The sequence below is a fragment of the Eptatretus burgeri genome, chromosome 1 (assembly GCF_056783735.1).
Source record: "Eptatretus burgeri isolate ZD-2024b chromosome 1, Ebu_testis_v1, whole genome shotgun sequence".
Taxonomy (NCBI): domain Eukaryota; kingdom Metazoa; phylum Chordata; class Myxini; order Myxiniformes; family Myxinidae; genus Eptatretus; species Eptatretus burgeri.
The window spans coordinates 131,153,764-131,175,206 of NC_140961.1; the positions used below are offsets into that span (position 1 = coordinate 131,153,764).

The 21,443-nt window shown below is 41.6% G+C and overlaps 1 protein-coding gene across 6 annotated transcripts in view; it reads left to right on the forward strand.

Annotated features, from left to right (window-relative positions):
• The window catches only part of DNAH10 (dynein axonemal heavy chain 10), a 494,970-nt gene that overhangs the window by 211,511 nt on the left and 262,016 nt on the right, over window positions 1-21,443 (forward strand). For all 6 annotated transcript variants that reach the window (XM_085898117.1, XM_085898134.1, XM_085898126.1 and 3 more), the window contains 8 exons: window positions 8,238-8,375; window positions 8,509-8,692; window positions 11,845-11,979; window positions 12,616-12,768; window positions 13,178-13,366; window positions 16,990-17,136; window positions 19,757-19,948; window positions 20,066-20,184. In XM_085898117.1, the coding sequence (XP_085754243.1) occupies window positions 8,238-8,375; window positions 8,509-8,692; window positions 11,845-11,979; window positions 12,616-12,768; window positions 13,178-13,366; window positions 16,990-17,136; window positions 19,757-19,948; window positions 20,066-20,184 (1,257 nt within the window). The remainder of the gene's footprint in view (window positions 1-8,237; window positions 8,376-8,508; window positions 8,693-11,844; window positions 11,980-12,615; window positions 12,769-13,177; window positions 13,367-16,989; window positions 17,137-19,756; window positions 19,949-20,065; window positions 20,185-21,443) is intronic.

Genomic DNA, 21,443 nt, shown 5'->3' on the forward strand with positions numbered 1-21,443 from the left:
TTCAACACCGGGTGGCTCAGCCATCCCGACTACCGGGATTGGCTAGAAAGGGTGTCCATCCACAAAGCAAGATGTCATGTGCAAGAAAGTTGTAGATATTTCGAATATGGGCGAAAGCGCACTCAAAAGTCATGCCAAGGGAACCAAACACGTGCACTTGATGCAGCAGACGGCGGACGATTCCCGTTCACGTTTTACAGAATTTGTTGGATCGGCGAGCACATCGGCACCAGCAGGTATCGGCATGGATATTTGTTTATGAAATAAACTATTAAGCGTAAAACGCATCTGCCGTAATTAGATTTCAATGAACACATCACGAAAAATTCCAGTTTATAAATTTGACTTTTTGTAACCAAGGGAGATAGACTTAGCACAGTTAAAATAACAGTATAACAGGTTGTCTCCCCTTCAATGATTATGAATGATGAGTGAAATAATATCCTCATTTCTTGAACACACAAACCATTCAATTTATTTTAATGGTACAAAACCAATAAATAAAATAAACAATGAATGATAGGAAATTATGATTATAATAAAATATAATATAATTATATAAAATACTTAATTGAAAATTGTAAAACGGTAAATTATTAACAAGGTTATGATAATCAATTTTTTATCATAGAAATTGTTCTAAAGTTTATGGCTTTGGAATCAAACCGACTGCGAAAATAAATCGTACTGATATTTAATGAAATTAAAAAAAAAAAACAATTAAGGAACAATTTTAAAGTTGTGGTTTGAATTTAGAGAATATGTTTTTATATTACTGATGACTGCTGATGTATTTAATAAATTTTGATATGAACTTTGTTACAGTGGATCCGCAGATAGAGGTTGATGTAAGACCGGCACCAGCCAGCACAGCAACTACTGTGACACCGAGACCAACAACAATACAGGACTTTGTCACAAAGGATGAGGTGCTAAAGGCAGAGATTCTTTGGGCTTTACATGTTATAGAGTCCCACCAATCATACAGGTCCTGTCAAGGTATTGGAACACTCTTTCACAGGATGTTCCCAGATAGCGGCATTGCATCACAATTTCAATGTGCAGAAAAGAAGGCTTCCTACTTAAACGTATTTGGTCTTGCACCGCACTTCAAAGCGCTTCTGAAACAAAAGGTTAACAGCAGTTATGTGCTACTCTTTGATGAGTCCTTGAATAAAAAAATCAGAAGAAGCAGATGGATTTTTACATCCGTATTTGGGACAATGATGAGGTAAAATCACGATACTTGGACTCAAAGTTTGTCTGCCATTGTACTGCTGATGACATGCTAGAGGAATTTAACACCGTGTTGGAGGGTTTAAATCCACGCAACCTGATACAGATCAGCATGGACGGGCCCAGCGTGAATTGAAAGTTCCATCGCAGCATGCAATCACAAATGGAGACAAATTACGGGAAATCATTGTTGGATGTAGGCTCATGTGGACTGCACATCTTTCATGGTGCGTTTCAGACTGGCGTGGAGAAGTCAGAGATCGGAATTTCTTCACTTTTAAGGGCCCTATACACCCTGTTTTGTTACTCACCTGCACGTAGAGAGGACTATATTCGTGTCACAGATGGCACCAAGCTACCACTAAAATTCTGTAAAACAAGATGGTTGGACAACTCACCCTGCGCACAAAGAGCGATAGAAATATGGGACAGTGTTTGCAAGTATGTTGGAGAAGTGAGAAATTAATCAGTTCCTAACCCCAACAACCAGTCCTTTTCCACTGTGAAAAAATGTGTTCAAACTCCCCTCACTCTGGCAAGATTGAAATTCTTCTTTGCCGTATCCCAGGAAATTTCGCCATTCCTGACAACCTACCAAGATGATCAGCCCTTGTTGCTTTTTATTTCACTTGATTTGCATGAGTTGATGCTAAGCTTACTTCAGAGATTTGTAAAGCACTCAGTCACAGAACCTCTAACACCTGTAAAGCTGGCGTCGTTTGATGTAAGAAAAGATGACAACTACGCCGATCTGTCCAAGATTGACATTGGACTGGCTGCCGACAAAGCTCTGAAAGAAGCTGTTCGCTCCAAGAAAGCATCCGATAGAGCAGTTTTCGAGTTTCGCAATGAATGCAGACGGCTTCTTGTGGAATTAGTGTCAAAGCTGATTGAAAAGGCACCAATCAAATATGCCCTTGCCAGACACTTAGCATGTCTGGACCCAAGACATTTCAACGAAAAGGAAGTAGCCATCCGCTACATGCGTAGAACAGTGAGTGCCCTTTGTGACGCCAAGTGGATAACTCCAGAAAATGACGATGCGACTGTCCGCCAGTACTCAAGATATCTGACTGACGCTTCAGTCAAACACACACACTTCGATCGAAAGAAAGATCGCCTCGACCATCTGTGGCATGCAGACATTGCAAAAAAGCCGGAGTTCAGTAATCTGTGTCCAAAAGTAAGACAACTTTTGCTCCTGTCCCATGGACAGGCTCCAGTTGAAAGGGGCTTCTCGATAAACAAAGAAATTGAGGTGGAAAATCTGAGACGCGTCCTTAATTGTCCAGAGAATAATCTGTGATCATCTTCACAATCTTCACAATGCAGGGTTGCAGAAAGTTGAACTCGACAAGAAGCTGCTATTGTCTGCAAGTGCTACACAAAGGAAGTACCAAGATTACTTGGATGAGCAGAAGCGAAATAAACAGCTGGCCTCTGTCTCGGACAGAAAACGAAAGATAGAAGAAGAATTATTGGTTCACGAAAAAATATTTTCACGAAAAATATGTGACCACTATATTCGTTATTGTTGTGTGTGTGTCTGTATGTCTGTCTGTCTGTCTGTCTGTCTGTCCCGAGCATAGCTCCGTGGGTTTTGATCCGATCCTGATGAAATTTTGGTGGGAGGTTTATATCATGATCTAGTTGTGTTTTCCTGAAAATGGGCATGGTCCGCCCATTATAGGCGGAACCACGCCCAAAAAACGTGTTTTTATGGGGTAGCCAATTTCAATTTGTATCTTCTCCTCGGGGTTTTGTCGAATCTGACAGGGGTTTCCGTATTTGGTTAGCCCAATGGCACCTGCATAGCCCCACAGAGCTCGATTTTTTCATTTTCGTCCCAAGGTTAAGGTCACAAGGTCACGAACTTAGAAAATTGCAATTTTGAATTTTGACATAAAAAAATTTTCTTCTCCGAGGGGTTTGTTGAATCTGGCAGGGGTTTCGGTATTTGGTTACCCCAATGGCACCGGCATAGCCCCACAGAGCCCGATTTTTCATTTTCGTCCCAAGGTCAAGGCCACAAGGTCACGAACTTAGAAAATTGCGAATTGTATTTTTAGGGGGTAGCCGATTTCAATTTGCATCTTCTCCAAGGGGGTTTGTCGAATCTGGCAGGGGTTTTGGTATTTGGTTAGCCCAATGGCACCTGCATAGCCCCACGGAGCTCGATTTTTCATTTTCGTCCCAAGGTCAAGGTCACAAGGTCACGAACTTAGAAAATTGCGATTTTGACATAAAAATCCATCTTCTCCGAGGGGGTTGTCGAATCTGGCAGGGGTATCGGTTGTTGGTTAGCCCAATGGCAGCTGCATAGCCCCACGGAGCTCGATTTTTCATTTTAGTCCCAAGGTCAAGGTCACAATGTCATGAACTTAGAAAATTTCGAATTTTGACATAAAAATCAGACGACCGCCCAAACTTTGAGAGCTAGGATGACAATATTTTTTTATGCATAATCTTGAGGTCATTCCCCACCTAAAGTCTTGAAACCATTTTTCTCTATCTCGAACACCTTGCCCGTGGCGCCCCCTTCGAGTTTGTTTTTACACTGATTTCATCAAAGTATAGATAATCCGAGTAGTGCGAAATGCCATATAGCCTATATGACGTTATATTGTTCCTGGAATGTTCCAGAGGAAGTTTTGCACCAAAGGTCATAATCCTTGACCTTTGACCTTTAAAGTTCACAAAGGTCAAATTTTCAAAGTTGTGGGAATCGAACCGGTTTTCGACCTTCTTCGACGAACTAACTCCATTAAGCTATAGCACGTATCCTGTTTCCTTATTTTAATGTCCACCACATTGTTTTTGGACCTTTAAAGGTTATGCAAAGATCAAATTTTTAAAGTTGTTGAACGAAACCAGGTTTTCGACATTTTGCAGCTAATAACCTGTCACTCGTACCACATCATGTTGATCATTTTTATAACTTGGTCAAACATTTTCACATTGTCTCATCCTTGACTTCTGAAACGATCTACATCGTCAAATACTGCTCGTGAACCATCATCGTCTTCAGACTTGGCGGACTTAAAATCGCGCCAAAAAAGACTCAAAACAGACATTGACTCTATGCAAAAAACGACGGACGAGTTTTCATTGAGAGCAGAAAGAGAGAGAGGGAGCGATTTGTCATTTGTTAGTAAAGCTAACAGTTTAAGAAGTCCTCCAAAAAGAAAGAAAAATAATTGATAGAGTTAGAGAAACTTGTGGAAGAAAATGTTAGGCTTCTGAGAAACCTGTAAATGCTTGTGGCACTTACGGATGACATGCTAGTCAGTTCAACAAAGGTGACTTGTTGATAACAAGTGACAATAAATGCAAAAACTTCTGAGAAAGTATGTAAAAAGTATTTTCTTCATAGATTTATTAATATATACATTTTCTTGTCTCATACGATAAAACAGTGTTGTGTGAAATTGCCTTTAAATATTGCAGCTTAATTGTGGCTTTTATGATAAGTATGTAAAAGTGTTTTGTTTTTCCAAAGATTTGTAGTTTTTTAGCTTGCCTGTTCGAAGAACAGAGAGCTATAGCGATACCCCCGACATGAGCGTGAGCGTCAGCGTCAGCTAGAGTGTGAAAATGTTAAAGTTTTTGCTGCAAGTTATTTCCTTTCTAATGTATTTATCTACCACACTATTTTTTACTGATTACAATATACAAATACATATATTGCTTTAAAATTATTTGGATCAGATTTCACTGCAATGCTTTATAAAAAATATTATTAGACTCGTCTTTTAAAAACGATAAATGTATAAACAGGCGAGCATTGGGTGGCTTTGACACCAACTCTCTGGTTAATTAATTTATACGTTTTCATGTTTCATGCAGTAAAACAGTATTGTGTGTAATTGCCTTTTAAGTTTACATATTGCAGTTCAATCAGAACTTTTAAGATACGTACATGTATCTGTAAATGCTTGTTTATGCAATAAAGTTGAGAAAGTATGCAAAAGTGTTTTGTTTTGTTCGCAAAGATTTATAGTTATTTAATTAATATACATGTTTCATACAGTAAAACAGTATTGGGTGAAATTGCCTTTACTTACATGTATTGCAGTTCAATCATGAAAACAATTAATAAAAAAGACTGATTATAGAATTTTGTGCGTTCCTTCAATCAGTAAATTGTTGAACACAAGGTATAACACAAGCATTATGTTTCCTTGAAAATGACAATTTGTCCTTGAAAACTCCTGGAATTTCATTCAGTCAGGACTCTATGAACCCTGTCATGGTGCTCTAGTTTGTCTTGCGTCCGCATTTAGTGAATGTTAGTATTGCTTCGGGTGCACGTAGAAATGTTGTCAGTTTTGGGACTAGATGGCCATTATCATCCAATACCCATCCATGATTCACAGGTGACACAGTGAGATATTGATGAGTGGCATGTGTTCAGATGTAGGTTTGGTAATTGGCCCATTTCATGTGACGTTTTAGTGCATCCATAGTTCGAGGGAGTTTTTCGCTGGTTTTGTTATGCTTTGTAAACAATTCATAGCGTACATCATCAAGATAAGTCTCTGTTTTCCCGCTGTACATGATCGATACAAGAGACACATACGCTGCTTCATTTTCAGGGTCTATTTGAGATTTTTTTTCCCCGAGACCCTTCAAACCGTCCATTAGTTCTGGGTGTGCTTATACTGTTTTCATCCATCTCTCCTTTCTCATTCCATCGAATGCTGATGTGGCGTCACATCCACTGAATGCATGGATATAGGGCAACACAAGTGACAGATCTTCTCTCAGTTCCTCTGTCACTGTATGCATTGGCACAAATCTCTTCTTTTGACCAGTTCCCGTCTTTAAGAACAGTTCCTTTATTCCGATTACTGCACAGTATCGCCGACACATTGAAGCCACATCATAATCCAAGCTCCACATGACGACTCTGTCCACATCCAGTGCTTGCTTTGCATGTGCAATGTGCGGAAATATCTGTGAATCTGCTTTTTCATGGTCAGTTCCCAGTTCGGGGACATCTTGATGGTCCCCTCCAACAACTCTCACTGCTCTTGTGACGTCATGGAATCCACCTGAAAGGAAGAGTTCACAAACCTGTGGAAGTGTGTTCTCACACTTACTTATCCAGTCTTCAAGAAGGAAGTTTGCTGTATTAGCTGTGTTCTTGGCATTAGACATCATCTTTATTCGCTGTTTGGGGAGCAGAGACAACCATGTAAGGTTCCCAAATTCTTGCATCTGCACACTGCCTCTGAGAGCTCTCTCTCACCCCTGACTTGATTGATTCTTGGTTACAATAGTTGTCACCAACAACTGCAGTATATTTGCATCTCATTCCAAGAATAACGTTCAACAGCTTATCAGAAACCTCACCAAATGTTTTGCAAGAAGCAGAGTCCATCTATACCATCTGTTAGAGCATCATCAAGTCAACAACTCCAAGAGTTGGTACAGTACATATGGGAAGGTCAACAGTAGCATGTCCTTTCTCTAACCATGTGAGAGATTTGCTTTATTGTGTCTTTTTCATTAAGCCATCTGGATTGAAAAGCGTTAAGTGGTACTGGTGCCAACTCGGACTTGAAGAGATTCCGAAAATCCACATCTCGAGATTGACCGATGACTCCAAGTTTACTGAATATTTGCCTGTTGATATTCATCATCTCAACTGCATGCTTCTTTGTTTTGACTGGTTTATTGAGGCTGACAAAGGCTTTTAAGCCTGATTTTTTGATTGGATCAAAGAAGTCCTGTTTTCCAGTTTGAATCATGCACACTGTTCATGGTTTATGTGTACATAGGTAATTCGTTTGACTGGAACATAGTTATTGTATGTTTACCACCAGAATAACCTCTGTAAACTGCATAGAAGTGGGAAAAAGTGGTCAAAATAACTCAAAAAACACCCAAACTTGACACGTAGGTCAATGTATGGGACTAAGGGGAAGAAGTGCATGAAAACTGAAATAAAAAAAGAATTCCACCACATTCAGAATCTACATCCACCCAGGCATTTGTCTAACAATATAGGCCTAACTACTGGCAGCAATGAAAATTTTCTACCAGTCGAAGTAACCAGGACCCTCCAAAGTCAGACCTGGCCCCTTTACTATCATGGTTCCACACCTTTACACTTAGCATTGATGATTGATAGTTGTTAGAGTTGAGTGCAAACCCTTTTAAAATATAGAAACATGTAATTGGGCATCACTAATATGAGCCTGGCCTTCCCTCCAAGGCTAAGCTGTTAGACCCTCCATCCTAGGCTGTAAAGCAAGTAAGAGTGATCATGCAAGCATATGTTACCCAATCAGCAATATTCTGCTGATCAAAAGGCTCTAAAAGCCTACATGAAAAAATTACTATTCATGGGTAGGGGCTGAAACCATCGTTAATGAGTCATTCCATGCCAATCACCAACATGTCTCCAGTTGATATAACAGATATCGATGATATCGATATGTGAAACACCTCAGCTCTTCCATGAGCCTTCATCCCTGTAAAGTAAAATGACCTGCTTTAACGAATTTCATCTCCTGACTCCAAAAGGTTTGGGATTTTGACCTACTAAAATTAGGGTGCAATGCTCATTTATTTATTTTTTTACTCTGGCAAATTGTGTTTTTTTTTTCTCGTCGTGGCTCATAGTAGTGGAGCACGCATGCACACAGCCAGACAAACACACTCATGCACGCACACGTACCCACGCACTCACACAGCCAGACAAACACATCCACGCATGCACACAGCCAGACAGACCCACACACGCATACGCACCCACACAAGCACACAGACAGACAGACACACACACACACACATGCACGCAGCCAAACAGATACACGCACGCATGCACAGAGCCAGTCAGACACTCACACACACGCACACAGCCACACACACATCCACGCATGCACACAGCCAGACAGACACACGTATACAGTCAGACAGACAGACAGACCGTGTTGTTTATTTTTGATGTTTTGTGATACATGTGTGCATAAATGAATTTTCTTTCCCACTAGGTGCCTCCATAATCAAATTGATGAGCTCGTTATGCATATTGCACAGCCATTGTCCAGGAATGACAGAAAAAAATACAACACTGTGCTCATAATCGACGTGCACTGCCGTGACATTGTGGATTCATTTGTGCGTGACAAGTGAGTCGAGAACACATCGGTTACGGAACAAACCATTATATTTTGTAGTTGGTCAAATTTAAGGATCTTCATGAGATGAGAAAGAGAAGTAGGACTTCTAAATGCTAGTATTGTGATCCCTGTTTGATGGCAGTGTCACAGAAGCACGAGAGTTTGAATGGGAGAGTCAGCTGCGCTTCTACTGGGACCGCGATCCAGATGACCTGAACATTCGCCAATGTACAGGTACCTTCGGATATGGTTACGAGTACATGGGTCTCAATGGACGCCTGGTCATCACGCCACTTACTGACCGCATCTACCTCACACTTACGCAGGTGAGCTTCAGCCCGCTGGAGGTCTGCTGTTTTTTTAAGCTGATATATTCACCTGTGATCTTGAGTCTCCAATCTTTGTGATTCGGAGAAAGATTTGTTTTTTATATGTAGGTCTAGGCTCATGTGGTGCAAAATGACAAAGAGCAGCAGGTTCACAAACTATCCTTGGGGTTTGGGTGGGGGAGGGGAAAAGGCATTCCAGGCAATGCACCTCTTCCAGTCCCTGTTCAGAGAAGTAGATTAGATGGTTTGATTACCGATCCCTGTGGAGAGACAGTATGAGAGCATGTGACTTGATGCTCTTGAATGTTGTGTTCCAAGTAGATTATAAGTGGCTTGTCTTGTCTAGGTCTGATTAAAAGGATTCGGTCGAAGCCAGCCTTTCATAAGTGTGATGGATCGTACTGCACAGGGTAGAGTAATTGTCAAAACGGTAAAGTTGTTTTTCAACAAAATCAGACGGTTTATTCATAAAGATAAAGAATAATGAAGGTCCCCAGATTCTCCCTTGTAGATCTCAAGCTTGAAGGTAAAAATCATGGAAAAGGACATCATCATGGGGCACCTGCTGTTTCCTGCATAGAAGAAATCAGACAACCACGCAGGGGGCCCTGAATCCCAAAGGATGACAACTTGGAAATCAAGAATGGATACCAAACAGTGTTAAAACCTTGACAGATATCCTGAGAGATAGCCCTAATCTCCTGTTTGTGGTTGAGGGCATCCATCCATTGCTGTGTCAGAAGGAGGAAGACATTCAACATTGAACAACAAGGACAGAAACCAAATTGGTTGTCATCAATTCATGAGTTAGAGAAGAGATCGTGCCTGACGTCAGATGCATTGATGAACTCCATAATTTGGAGAAGGTTGATAGGTCTGTAGTTGAGGTGTTCAGTTTTGGAACCTCTCGTATGGATAGCCGTGATGTTTGCAACTTTCCATAAAAGAGGATGTTGTCCATCCAATAAGGACCTGTGAAGAGAGAGGGTATGATGTGACTGAGTCAGTTTCTGATTAGATCACTTATACAATCAAGAGCAGTTGAGGAAGAGGTGTCAAGTTGGGTTAAAAAAAAACTTGTCTTCTTTAAGGCCCAGTCACACCTTGACGTTTTAGCCAGCTTATACGGATTTTTGGAAAATTTGTCTAAAACGCTGGTACACATCGAATACGTTATGGATAAGTTTTGATAACATTGAGAGCACGCTAAAAAACACTGCCATACGTCGTTGTATGCTGGCTTTAAACGTTGTACTTTTCGGTTGTCCTCAAATTTTCCATGCTTGAAATTTTAAGACTTATGCCAGCGTATGACTCACACGTTCCGCATAACGCTGGCCATAAGTTGTAGCCACGTTATGCGATCGTTGACACACGTCGACACACGTTACTTGTAGGTTACTCATAAGTCGAAACGCGTCGAGGTAATGTTTAGCGTACCCAAAACTTATTTCTAACCTATGAGTAACGTGTTGTACTCACGTTACGCAATCGGTGACACACATCGACACACGTTACTTGTAAGGTGCTCATAAGTTGAAACACATCAAGGTAATTGAGGTAATGGTTAGCGTCAGTGTTCCAGACTCCCTGGTTTTTTTTTTTTGGTTTTTTTTTTCTTCCTTCCTTCGGTATGATGGTGATTTTGACACTTCGATTTCTAGTGCAGTTATAATATAATATAATTAATAGGCTGCCGCTCAACGATTTAAATCATAACCGCACTGTACACTGAACACCGTCATACCGAAGAAAAAAAAAACCGGGAGTCTGGAACACTGACGCTAACCATTACCTTGACGTATTTCGACTTATGAGCACCTTACAAGTAACGTGTGTCGATGTGTGTCACCAATCGCATATCGTGCGTACAACTTATTCCCATTGCATGCGGAGCGTGTGTCATACGGCAAGTACGTCGTAAAATTTTCAACATGTTCAAAATTACAAGACGTACTCCACTTACTACGACGTATGATAGCGTACTTTAGCGTTCTATTCACGTATACCAAACTTACCCATACCGTATTCGACGTACGCCAGCGTTTTAGACGCATTTTTCAGAGGTCGGCATACGCTGGCAAGATCGCCAAGGTGTGACTGCGATGTTGACACTTCCATTTCTGCAGCGGTTATGATTTGAATTGTTATGCGGCAGCCTTTTCATAACCTACGCCACGTCATCGTCGGCGATGCGTGCAGCGCGCTATGCATAAGTTAGACTATCGTTGGGCATAGGTTGTGAAGGCCGACAACAGGTTCAGCATTCGTTGGTATAAGTTATCTATAACACAATGAAACGTTCTGTGTCCGTTACTAATACGTTATGCATAAGACCAAGTCATTATGAATACATCCGAATCTTTAAAAAAAAAACATCAAAAGTTCAACGTAAGCCAGCGTTTTACATACATTTTAATACGTTGCCATTGCTGGCTAAAATGTCAAGGTGTGACTGGGCCTTTAGCGGGAAGAAGTCCTCATGGTGTAGGGAATATTATTTAATGGTGGAAAGGGTGGGTACAGGAAGGGATGGATTTGGGACCTTAGTCTTTTGAGTGAAGGCAGATTTCAAGAACTCTACATTTTCTCCAGCATTGTCCAGCACAAGTCCATCCGATAGGAGGGAATGAATGGAAGGTAATGTGTACCACACACAGACCTGACCAGCTTCCATTTGGCTGGAGAATTTGCATCGCAGGTGAGCCTGTGTTGGCCCCTGGTTCTCCATAGAATGGATACACAATGTTTCCGAGCTGTGCGGAGAGACTGCCGGTTACAATCGGCGAGTCATTTTTTTGTGTGATGGTTTCATCGTACTTGTCAGTGTACCGGGGTCAAGGATGAGTGGAGAAAAGATGAATGCTGGATAGAATGGACTTGCGAAGAAGAGAAGCTTGCGTGTTAGGAGCTTGCTTTTCCTCTTATTTTTTCCTTTTTATTTTTCTTATTCGCTTTTCCTGTTTGTCCTTTGTGTACTCATCTCCTTCTTGTTCCACTGCACTGATCATGTGTTTACACATTTTCATTTATGGCCCTTTTTTCATTTCTCTGAACTTCAGGCAGCTTCTAATAGTTCAGAACTCAATTTTCTTGAGTGTGGCTTTCGAAACATTTCTGTCTGTTTCTTTGTTTTTCATCATTTTTAGGCACTATCCATGTACCTGGGAGGTGCTTCAGCAGGTCCTGCGGGCACCGGAAAAACAGAGACCACAAAAGACCTTTCCAAGGCCTTGGGGATTCTTTGTGTGGTTACCAACTGTGGAGAGGGAATGGACTTCAAGGTATAGGGATTAGAGGGTTACCTATGCTATCTTTAACCAAGACATTTGGGATTGAAGGGTTATCTTTGCTGTCTCCATCTTCAAGATATAGGGATTAGTGGGTTATGTCTGCTGTCTCTAGCCAAGGTTAAAGGGATTAGAGGGTTACCTATGCTGTCTTTAACCAATATATTGCGAATGGAGGGTTACCTCTGCTGTCTCTATCTTCAAGATATAGGGATTATTGGGTTACCTCTGCTGTCTTTAACCCATATATAGGGATTAGAGGGTTACCTCTTTTGTCGCTAACCAAGATATAGGGACTGGAGGGTTCTACTGTCTCTAACAAAGGTATGGGGATTAGAGTATTACCTCTGCTGTCTCTATATTCAAGTTACAGGGATTAGAAGGTTACTTCTGCTGTTGCTAACCAAGGTGCAGGGATTAGAGGGTTACCTTTCTTATGTTGTGATCCTTTTAATCCAAGTAGTTAAAAACTTTCAGAAAGATGTGAGTTGTATTGTATTCTTCAAGTATCACTGAAATGGAAGGCTTGGTTAGAGTTAGAGACATGTTCGAGATTTAAACAAATGTATACGTTTCAGTATGCCATGGGTGTTTATCTGTATTGATGTTTTTGCATGTGCTTTTTTTCAGGTAATGGGGAAAATATTGTCAGGCCTGGCACAATCTGGAGCCTGGGGCTGCTTCGATGAGTTTAACCGCATTGAAGCCTCCGTACTTTCTGTAGTTTCATCTCAAATTCAGACTATTCGGAGTGCTCTGATTCGTGGCCTGTCCCGTTTCCAGGTATAAAAGCTCTCGGCTTCTGTATGACCAATGTCCAACTGTACACAAAATCTTTGTTGCTATATCATTCAGAACCTGTGAAAATGGTCATTTGTGGACCATATGCAAAGGATTCGCCTGACGTTTGAATAAGAAATGCTCGGCCTGTTTGATGTTTCCATTGGAGCACTTTGCTCATCGTGCTGGGATCCATGGTTTACTCCCAAATAGCATACTCTGTTGATGGTTCACTAATTACGACATGAAGTTTAAGGATTTAACAACATGAATGTCCTTGTAATTTTATGTATGGTAAATATGACACACACTGAAGTCCTTTTCTTCCATGTGACGTTTGTACATGCTCCTCGATGTTAGTAGCAAACAAACGCATCTTTATCTCTCATCACGCATGTTGTCACTGTGACAGTTTGAAGGGTGTGAGATCAGCTTGGATGCACGCATCGGCCTGTTCATCACCATGAACCCAGGGTATGCAGGACGCACAGAGCTTCCAGAGTCGATGAAGGCTCTCTTCCGGCCCGTGGTGGTAATTCTTCCCGATCTCCAGCAGATCTGTGAAATAATGCTTTTCTCCGAGGGTTTCCTCCTGGCAAAGGTATTCTGTCCCTCACACAGTCGCTCGCTCTTTATAGTTACTATGGTAATAGTGTCCATGCAATGAATACTCACTTTTAAACCAGCTGTACATCAAGGCGATTCTTTCGTAAGAATCCCAGCAATTCATCTCAGTGTTGCCGGGTCTTCACCCAAGAGCTCTTCATCTTTTTTTTAATTTCATTAAACATGTGCTGACAAAGCACCTGGTATTCCCACCAATGCGTGTTTGAATTGTTGGCGAACGTCACACGAATGTGATAATCGTCCAGGAATGATCACCTGAGATTCTTTTCATGGACGGGTCACCTGGGTGCATGGCTGGTGTTAAACAGTCCACTTGGTGGGGTACACAGTATTTTTTCTATCCTGATAATTTATGGGTTAATCTATTTTATGAATGCTGACTTGTGTGGAAGAGCTTGTTAAGCTGAGGGTCAAGTTGGTTGCAAACTATGTGGAGTTACGGAGATGAGATATTGGAACAGGCATGGGATAAATATGAATTCAAACAGTGATAAGTTTTATTCGAGTTTACTAGGAGCTTACTGGGATTTTTTATTGTCTGCGTTTACTTGGATTTTCATTGGGGCCTTAACTAGGATTTTCATTTGGGCTTTTTCTTGTATGCAAAGTCAAGGCTCATGGGAGAGCTAGAAACTGAATGGATCAGAATGCAACAGAACAAATGGAACAACAGAGAGAATATGGGATGGGGGGAGGGGGGTGGACACCAACAGCAGGGTGAATGCACAAAATAGGGGTAGACTTGAACAAATAACAGATATGGAGAGGAATGAGGGGTAGGGGTGGATGCATAGGGTGGACAAGATGGATACAGAAACAAACTCTCAGGAATGAAAAACTGGAAATTTGTAAGGGGATAGGGTGGGGGACAGTTAATGGGGATAGAAAATATCATGGCTTGGGGTGGAGGATGATGTGAGATGGTGATGAACAGCTGTCTTGAAGATACAGGTCGGAAAAAAGAGGAACAAATGAGTCGAGGTCAGCAGTGATCCTGGATTTAGGTAGTTTCACGAGAAGGGTTGTTATGGTGGACCATGTACTCCCTGCAGAAACCTGGGGGATAAAGCACGGAAAGACCAGAAAGGGTGCAAGACCATGAAGGAGGTGGTAGAAGATGTGGAGACCATCGACCTCTCCACGATGTGAAAGTGAAAGGCCCACAGACTCACCGTCATTGTGGAAGATTCCAATAGTCTTAAAGGTCTTGGTTTTCATAGCATCAAGCTCAGCAAGATGTCAGGCAAGGGAGCCAGCCCAGAGAGGAGAGCAATACTCCATAAAGCTGTGGATGAAGGTCTTGTAGGTGAATAGGAGTTTCGGTGTGCCAAGTAAGGACTTTGTATGTACGATGGTGGATGACCAGTCGGCGCTTGGATTTGGAGGCCAGAGTTCACTGGAATTTTAGCGGCGGTAACTGGGTTATTTTACAGGGGAATTTAATCGGGTTTTCCTTGGGGGTGTGCAGGTGGTGTGAAAAGTAAGTAGGGTACTGCCTTTTTACTAGGGATTTTATGACTACTGGCTTTTTACCAGGGATTTTTACTCGGGATACTGGCTTTTTATGCGTGTGTCTGAAACCCATCGCTTTCTGTACCCACCTTATCCAGTTGCACCCAACTGTCTCTGGGTTCTGTGTCCTTTTCTTCTGACTAAGTGGAGAGTTTTCTGTCAAACCTCGACTCAGATTCTGCAACCGTTCCAGATGGCATCAGCCCACGTGTCCTAAAAACCTGCTCTTCTGCTCTTGCTCACCCTCTCTCTGTTCTATTCACCCTCTCATTTGCTCAAGGTCAACTGCCATCTGCTTGGAAATCAGCAAACATTAGCCCTCTGCATAAAAAAGGTACAAAAACATATCCCTGCAACGACAGACCAATCAGCCTTCTCCCAGTCATCAGCAAGGTTATGGAATCCATCATCGCTTCAGACATTAAATCCTGCCTCTTCTCAAATGGCTTGATGTCCGATCATCAATTTGGTTTTAGAGCAGGTCACTCTACCCTGGATATGCTACTTCAGCTCTCCCAACAATGGATGGAGGTACTCAATGCCAGACATGAAATCAGAGCCAGATTCCTTGATATATCGCGTGCTTTTGACAGGGTCTGGCACCCTACCCTGCACACCAAACTCTCTTCCTATGGTATCCAAGGACATCACCACTCATGGCTCACAGACTTCCTCTCCTGTTGCAGCCAACGTGTGGCCCTAAATGGAGTTCTTTCATCCCTTCTTCCTGTCCAGGCTAGGATTCCTCAAGGCAGCGTTCTGGGCCTTGTTCTTTTTCTGGTTTTCATCAACGATCTCTCGGACTCTCTCGAAAATCCTCTTTATCTCTTTGCTGATGACTCCACCCTCTTCCATACCATCTGTCATCCCTCAGACCGGCAAGCCACAGCTTCTTCACTCTGCAGATCTGGGTTAAAGCACAAACTGGTCCAACACGTGGAACACGTCTTTCAATCCTGACAAATCTCACACTCTCACTATGTCCCTCCAAAAGGACCGTTAAGAAAACCCCCACATCTACTTTCTCAAAAATCCTCTGGAAGAAATCCTTTCATTCAAGCTTCTGGGTCTCACTATATACCATGATCTTTCCTTGGAAAGCCACATTTCCAACCTGGCCTGCAAAGCCAGTCGCCGACGGGGAATCCTCCGTCGTGCAAAGTCCTTCCTCGGCCCATCTCAGCTCCTGACCACATACAAAGCTTTTATCTGCAGCCTGATGGAGTACTGCTCTCCCCTTGGGGCTGGTTCTCCTGCCTCTCACCTTTCTTGGCTTCATGCTGTGGAAACCAAGGCATTTAGGATCATTGGTATCTCCCACGATGAGGCTGAGTCTTTGGGCCTCTGACTCTCTCACCGCAGTCATGTCAGTGGTCTTTCTGCCTTCTTCCGTCTCCTCTCTGGTTTCGCCCCCCCCCTTGCTTTGTCTGGGTTATGTCCCCACCATATTTCCATAGGTCGCTCAAGGTCTGCCAACAACCCCCTTCTGGTAAAACTGCTAAAATGACGAATCACTGCTCACCTTCACTCTTTCATTGCTCTTTTTCCCCACCTTTGGAATAAACTGCCACACTCTCTTCAATCCCACTCTTCCCTCCAGGCCTTCAAAACAGCTGTTCACCACCACCTCTTATCTTCCCTCATCCAAAACCTCGATCTTTTGCACCCCCGTTAATCCACCCCAAACCCACCTCCTTCAAATTCCCTACTTTTCTTCCTGAAAGTCCCTGTATTTTCTATCTTGTATACCCCGTGTTCCCCACCCCATCCCTCTCCCTCTCACAGATCGCGTCACATCTCTGTTCCCCACTGTTTGGTCCTCCCCTCTCCCGCCCCTCTTGTCTCATGCCCCCCTTGCTGTGCGTTGTGTGTTAGCTCTCATATGAGCCTCGACAATGTATCCAAAAAAAAGAGGGAATTTATTGGGGTTTACTGTAATTATTATCATGACCTTGTGCTAAGAACAAAGCATTATTTGGTGATTAAAACCTGCCAGAAGGGCTGCTGCACTGGGTACAAAGTACACAATGGGATGTGCTATTCATTTGTAACTCTTTTTGATAATTTGTGTAACTTGGTCTCCAGAACCTGGCGAAGAAGATGATGGTTCTTTACAAGCTTGCCAAGGAGCAACTTTCCAAGCAGTACCACTATGACTTTGGTTTGAGAGCAATTAAATCAGTGCTCGTCATGGCCGGGGAACTTAAGAGAGGTTCACTTGAGCTCAGTGAGGTGAATCTTTAAACACATCAACAATCAGATTTTCTTCACAACACAATTATACACTTTTTTATTCAGGTCTCCTGGTTTACGGAGCACACTCTGTGAGTCGCTCATGGTATGCTTGGATTATCATTTCTCAATTCCTTGCAAACATTTATGAAATGTATGCTTTGTTGTTGGTAAATACACATTTGTATGCTTCTTGTTCTGACATTTAGAAAACGTTAATGTTAAAACCACTCCAAATGTTTTATCTCCTACAGATGTGTGGCCTGAGAATATTATAAAATGTTACCTGGGTTAATGTCAATCACAAGATTGGTGTCATGTGGTGGGAAGTTATTTTTCCACTTTTGAATGGCAGCACTTATTGTGATTGACTCAGGGGATTACTTCTGTTCCCACATATCCACAAGGATGTAAAGTTTAATAGCTTTGGATTAATTCTGCTTTGAGTTTCATTGAGCTTGTGCTTTAAGTGTTATTATATTCTGCTGTTAGCCTCTTTGTGAGTTAACTTGCAGTTCTTTGTCTCCATTATTTCTAAGGTTGCATGGAGATTGTACGAGCTTACACAAACGATACTGTTGTCACAGTTATATGAACTTGCTGAAGATTTTGCCCTCTCGAGAAGTCTTGCTGGGAACAAGACTCTTCTCCAGAAGGCAAAGTCCAAAACTAGTGTGACATATAAAATAGTTGAATAAGAATTATCGTACTGTAATATAATAATATATTTTCAAAACAAATGAATGTTTCATGAGACGACAATCTGATATTTATGAAAAACAGGTAAATATGAAAAGTACTTTTCATCTTGTTAGAATTCATTTGCAAAGATGTGATGTCCTACTTGTGAGAAAATATCCTCCATCAGTTCCAAACAAAAGTGGTACTCACCGAACACCGAACACAGACACCGAAGGTGATCGGAGGTTATGTTTTCACCTGTTTGTCTGTTTGTTAATTGCTGGAATCCTTCAGATTTCGGCAATGATGTTGGTCGGTTGTGTGTGTCATTCTGTGTCTGTTGGGTAGTCGATCCAGTCGAAATTTTTTTTTTTTTAATTTTTTTTGAAATTTGTTCTACCCTTATTACCAGTTTTTCCGTCTATGTTTGTCTGTCTGTCTGTCTGTTCGGTCCAGTGCTCCGTTAATGCAATGGTGATTTCAATGAAACTTGGTTGGTAGATTCATACCATGACCTAGTCGTGTTCAAATGAGAACCGTTGCTGTGGACACCACCGTTGCCTAGCAACGGGACTTTGAAATTTTTGAAAAATCATTAAAAAATTGATTTTTCAAAAATCAGGCCACGAGCGACTGTGGGCAGTACATTCAGCCATATTGTCAAAAATTTCCAGCCGGATCCTATGAAAACTGTCGGAGAAGATAGACTTTGAATGAACCCTGGTCGAAAACAATAAAAAAACGAAGTTCGTTATATCTCAGAGACTATGAGTTAGATATACATGAAACTGGTATGATAGGTTCATGGTATGTCCTACTTATGTGTGAGAAAGAACCTTTGCTATGGACCCCTCCGTTGCCTAGCAACGGCCGAAAAACCTCTAAATGTGGGGGTATTTTAACGAAAAAACAATCTGCAGCATTAACCCTTGAAGCTAGAATCATGAATTTTCTTGTGCTTAATCCTCAGGTCATTCCCCATCGAACGGGCCCATCGCATCAGGTTATATTGGGTAGTCGACTACCCATGTCCGCCTACCGGCTTGTTTATTTGTGTGTTTGTTTACCCTGGAGCAGCCACACCGTTTCAACGATCATGACCAAACTGGGTACAGACGTCGGCTATGGTCCAACTTAGACACGTCGTTTTTGGTGAATCTAGGTCAAAGGTCAAGGTCACCGAAAAACCGAAATTCTTATTTTCGCAATTACGTCCGCTAAAATGGTCGTATCGACTTCAAATCAAATCCAAAATGTGCTTCTTCCAATACTGCATCCAACCATATGGCTCATTGGGGTGTCACGCCAACACCCTTCTTAGCGGTCAGGGGTCGAATGTCAGGGGGGTCGGGTCAAAACTTTCAAATTGTGATAAAAACGCCATTTCAAGTCCGATTGATTTCCAAGTTATATTCATGACCAAACTAAGTTCTATAACTCATTAAACAGTAGCACTATTGACTTATTCGAACCAAATTGATTTCCAGGTTTTTGTTTTTTTAGAGATCAAAGAGATATGACAAAGTTATTCCGGCAATTCCTTGCTCAATGAGAAATTTCAATTGTTTGTTTGTGTACAGGATATCTCAAAAAGTTGTGGACGGATCCGGATGAAATTTTGTGGACAGGTTGGGTGTGTGGCAAGGACGAATTGATTCAATTTTGGTGAAGATCCGGATCGAGATCATTATTCGAGAATTATTCAATTTTTAAAGTGATATTTCACCATTGAGAGATAGGGCCAAAAATGATATAGCACTGCATGATATTACAAAAATGTATTGGGCCCGATATGTTCTCATGGATCAGGCATTAAGTGGCGGAGGTATGCTCTCTACCGAGTGCCCTTCTAGTTTTACTTGCATCATCGGGGCATGGGTGATTTGTTTTCTACTCTAGCCTATTTGAGACTGACATGGCCATCCATGGACGTTTTCAGGACGTGGTGCTGATGCGTGCTCTCCGGGACATGAATCTCCCCAAGTTTGTTTATGAAGATGTTCCACTTTTCTTGGGTCTCATCGCTGACCTTTTCCCTGGGCTGACATGTCAACGTGTTTGCTATCCTACCTTTAATGATATGGTGGAGCAGGTGATCACAGATGGTGGGTATTTGGTGCTGCCCAACCAGGTAAGTACTCTAGACACTTACATAACAGTTAGTCCGTACATCTGCTGCTTCAGTACTCAAGTGATTATAAAGAAATCGTTTGATACTTGTGGTTTATTGTATCTTTTGTTTACATAGGTGGACAAAGTGATCCAGCTGTATGAAACAATGATGACTCGGCATACCACCATGATTGTGGGTCCTACAAGCGGAGGAAAGTCTGTGATCTTGTCCACCTTGTGCCAGGCGCAGTCAAGGTCTGATTCTTGTGATTTATTTCCTATTACCTTCGCCATATGCGATGGATGGAGGTTGTGTTTTCACCCCTGTCTGTGTGTTTGTTATTTGAAAAATCGAAGATTTTTCAAGTATATTTGTAAGTCGATTTTGTTATTCTGTCTGTTTGTATGTCAATCGCCTACAGGTCACAATTCTAAACTGATCGTCATGAAACTTTACGAAGTTGCAGAGGTAGTCTCAACTGAGAAGCCCATTGATTTTGACTTCAAAGGTCAAAGGTCATCTTGAGGCCAAATTTCAAAAATCATTTTTCATCCGATTGACTTGAAAGTTGAACAGGATTTGCATATTGCATCACTGAATTGGAAAAACCAACTATTTTTGAGGTCAAAAGGTCAAAGGTCAACTCAAGGTCAAACTTCTAAATTCATAAATTTCAGTCTGAATTTTTTTAATCAATTTTCTTCCGATTGACTTGAGCTTTGATTTAGATTGTCAATTTTAATCTCAATGAAAATGGACCATTTGATGTATCCATGGAAACCTTTGGAGAAGGAGGTGGATTTTGCAAGTTTTGTGCTCTGCAGAACGTCCTTGTCTTGTTTGTTTGTGTGCAGTATATCTCAAAAAGTTATGGACGGAATCGGGTGAAATTTGGTGAGCAGGTTGGCTGTGTGACAAGGACGAAATGATTAGATTTTGGTGAAGGTCCGAATCCAGATCCAGCGACTAGAATTTTTAGGTGATTCTTCATCATTACGACATTGGGCAAAAAATGATATGTAGCACGATATCTCAAAAAGTTATAGATGGATTTGGACGAAACTTTGTAGGCACGTTAGGTGTGTGTCAAGGACGAATAGATTCAATTTTGGTAACCGATAATTTTTAAGTGATTTCACCATTGAGAGATGGGGCTAAAAACGATGTATATAGCATGATATCTCAGAAAGTTGTGGATAGAATCAGACAAAACTTGATGTACAGGTTGGGTGTTTGACAAGGACGAATTGCTTCGATTTTGGTGAAGATACGGATATGGGTGGAGGTATGTGCTCTCCTGAATGCCCTTCTCGTTCTTACATTGACTTAATGTTCTGTACGTGAAGGAGTTTATACATGAAATATGTTGGACAGGGAAGATTGGACATGTCTGCATACCTTAATTAGTAGATGACAGACAAATCAACATGCCATTGCATGATTGTTAATTATTGGGTTGGAATATACCGGAGCAGCGAACAAAAAACTGGGAGCATGATGCTCAACTTGATAT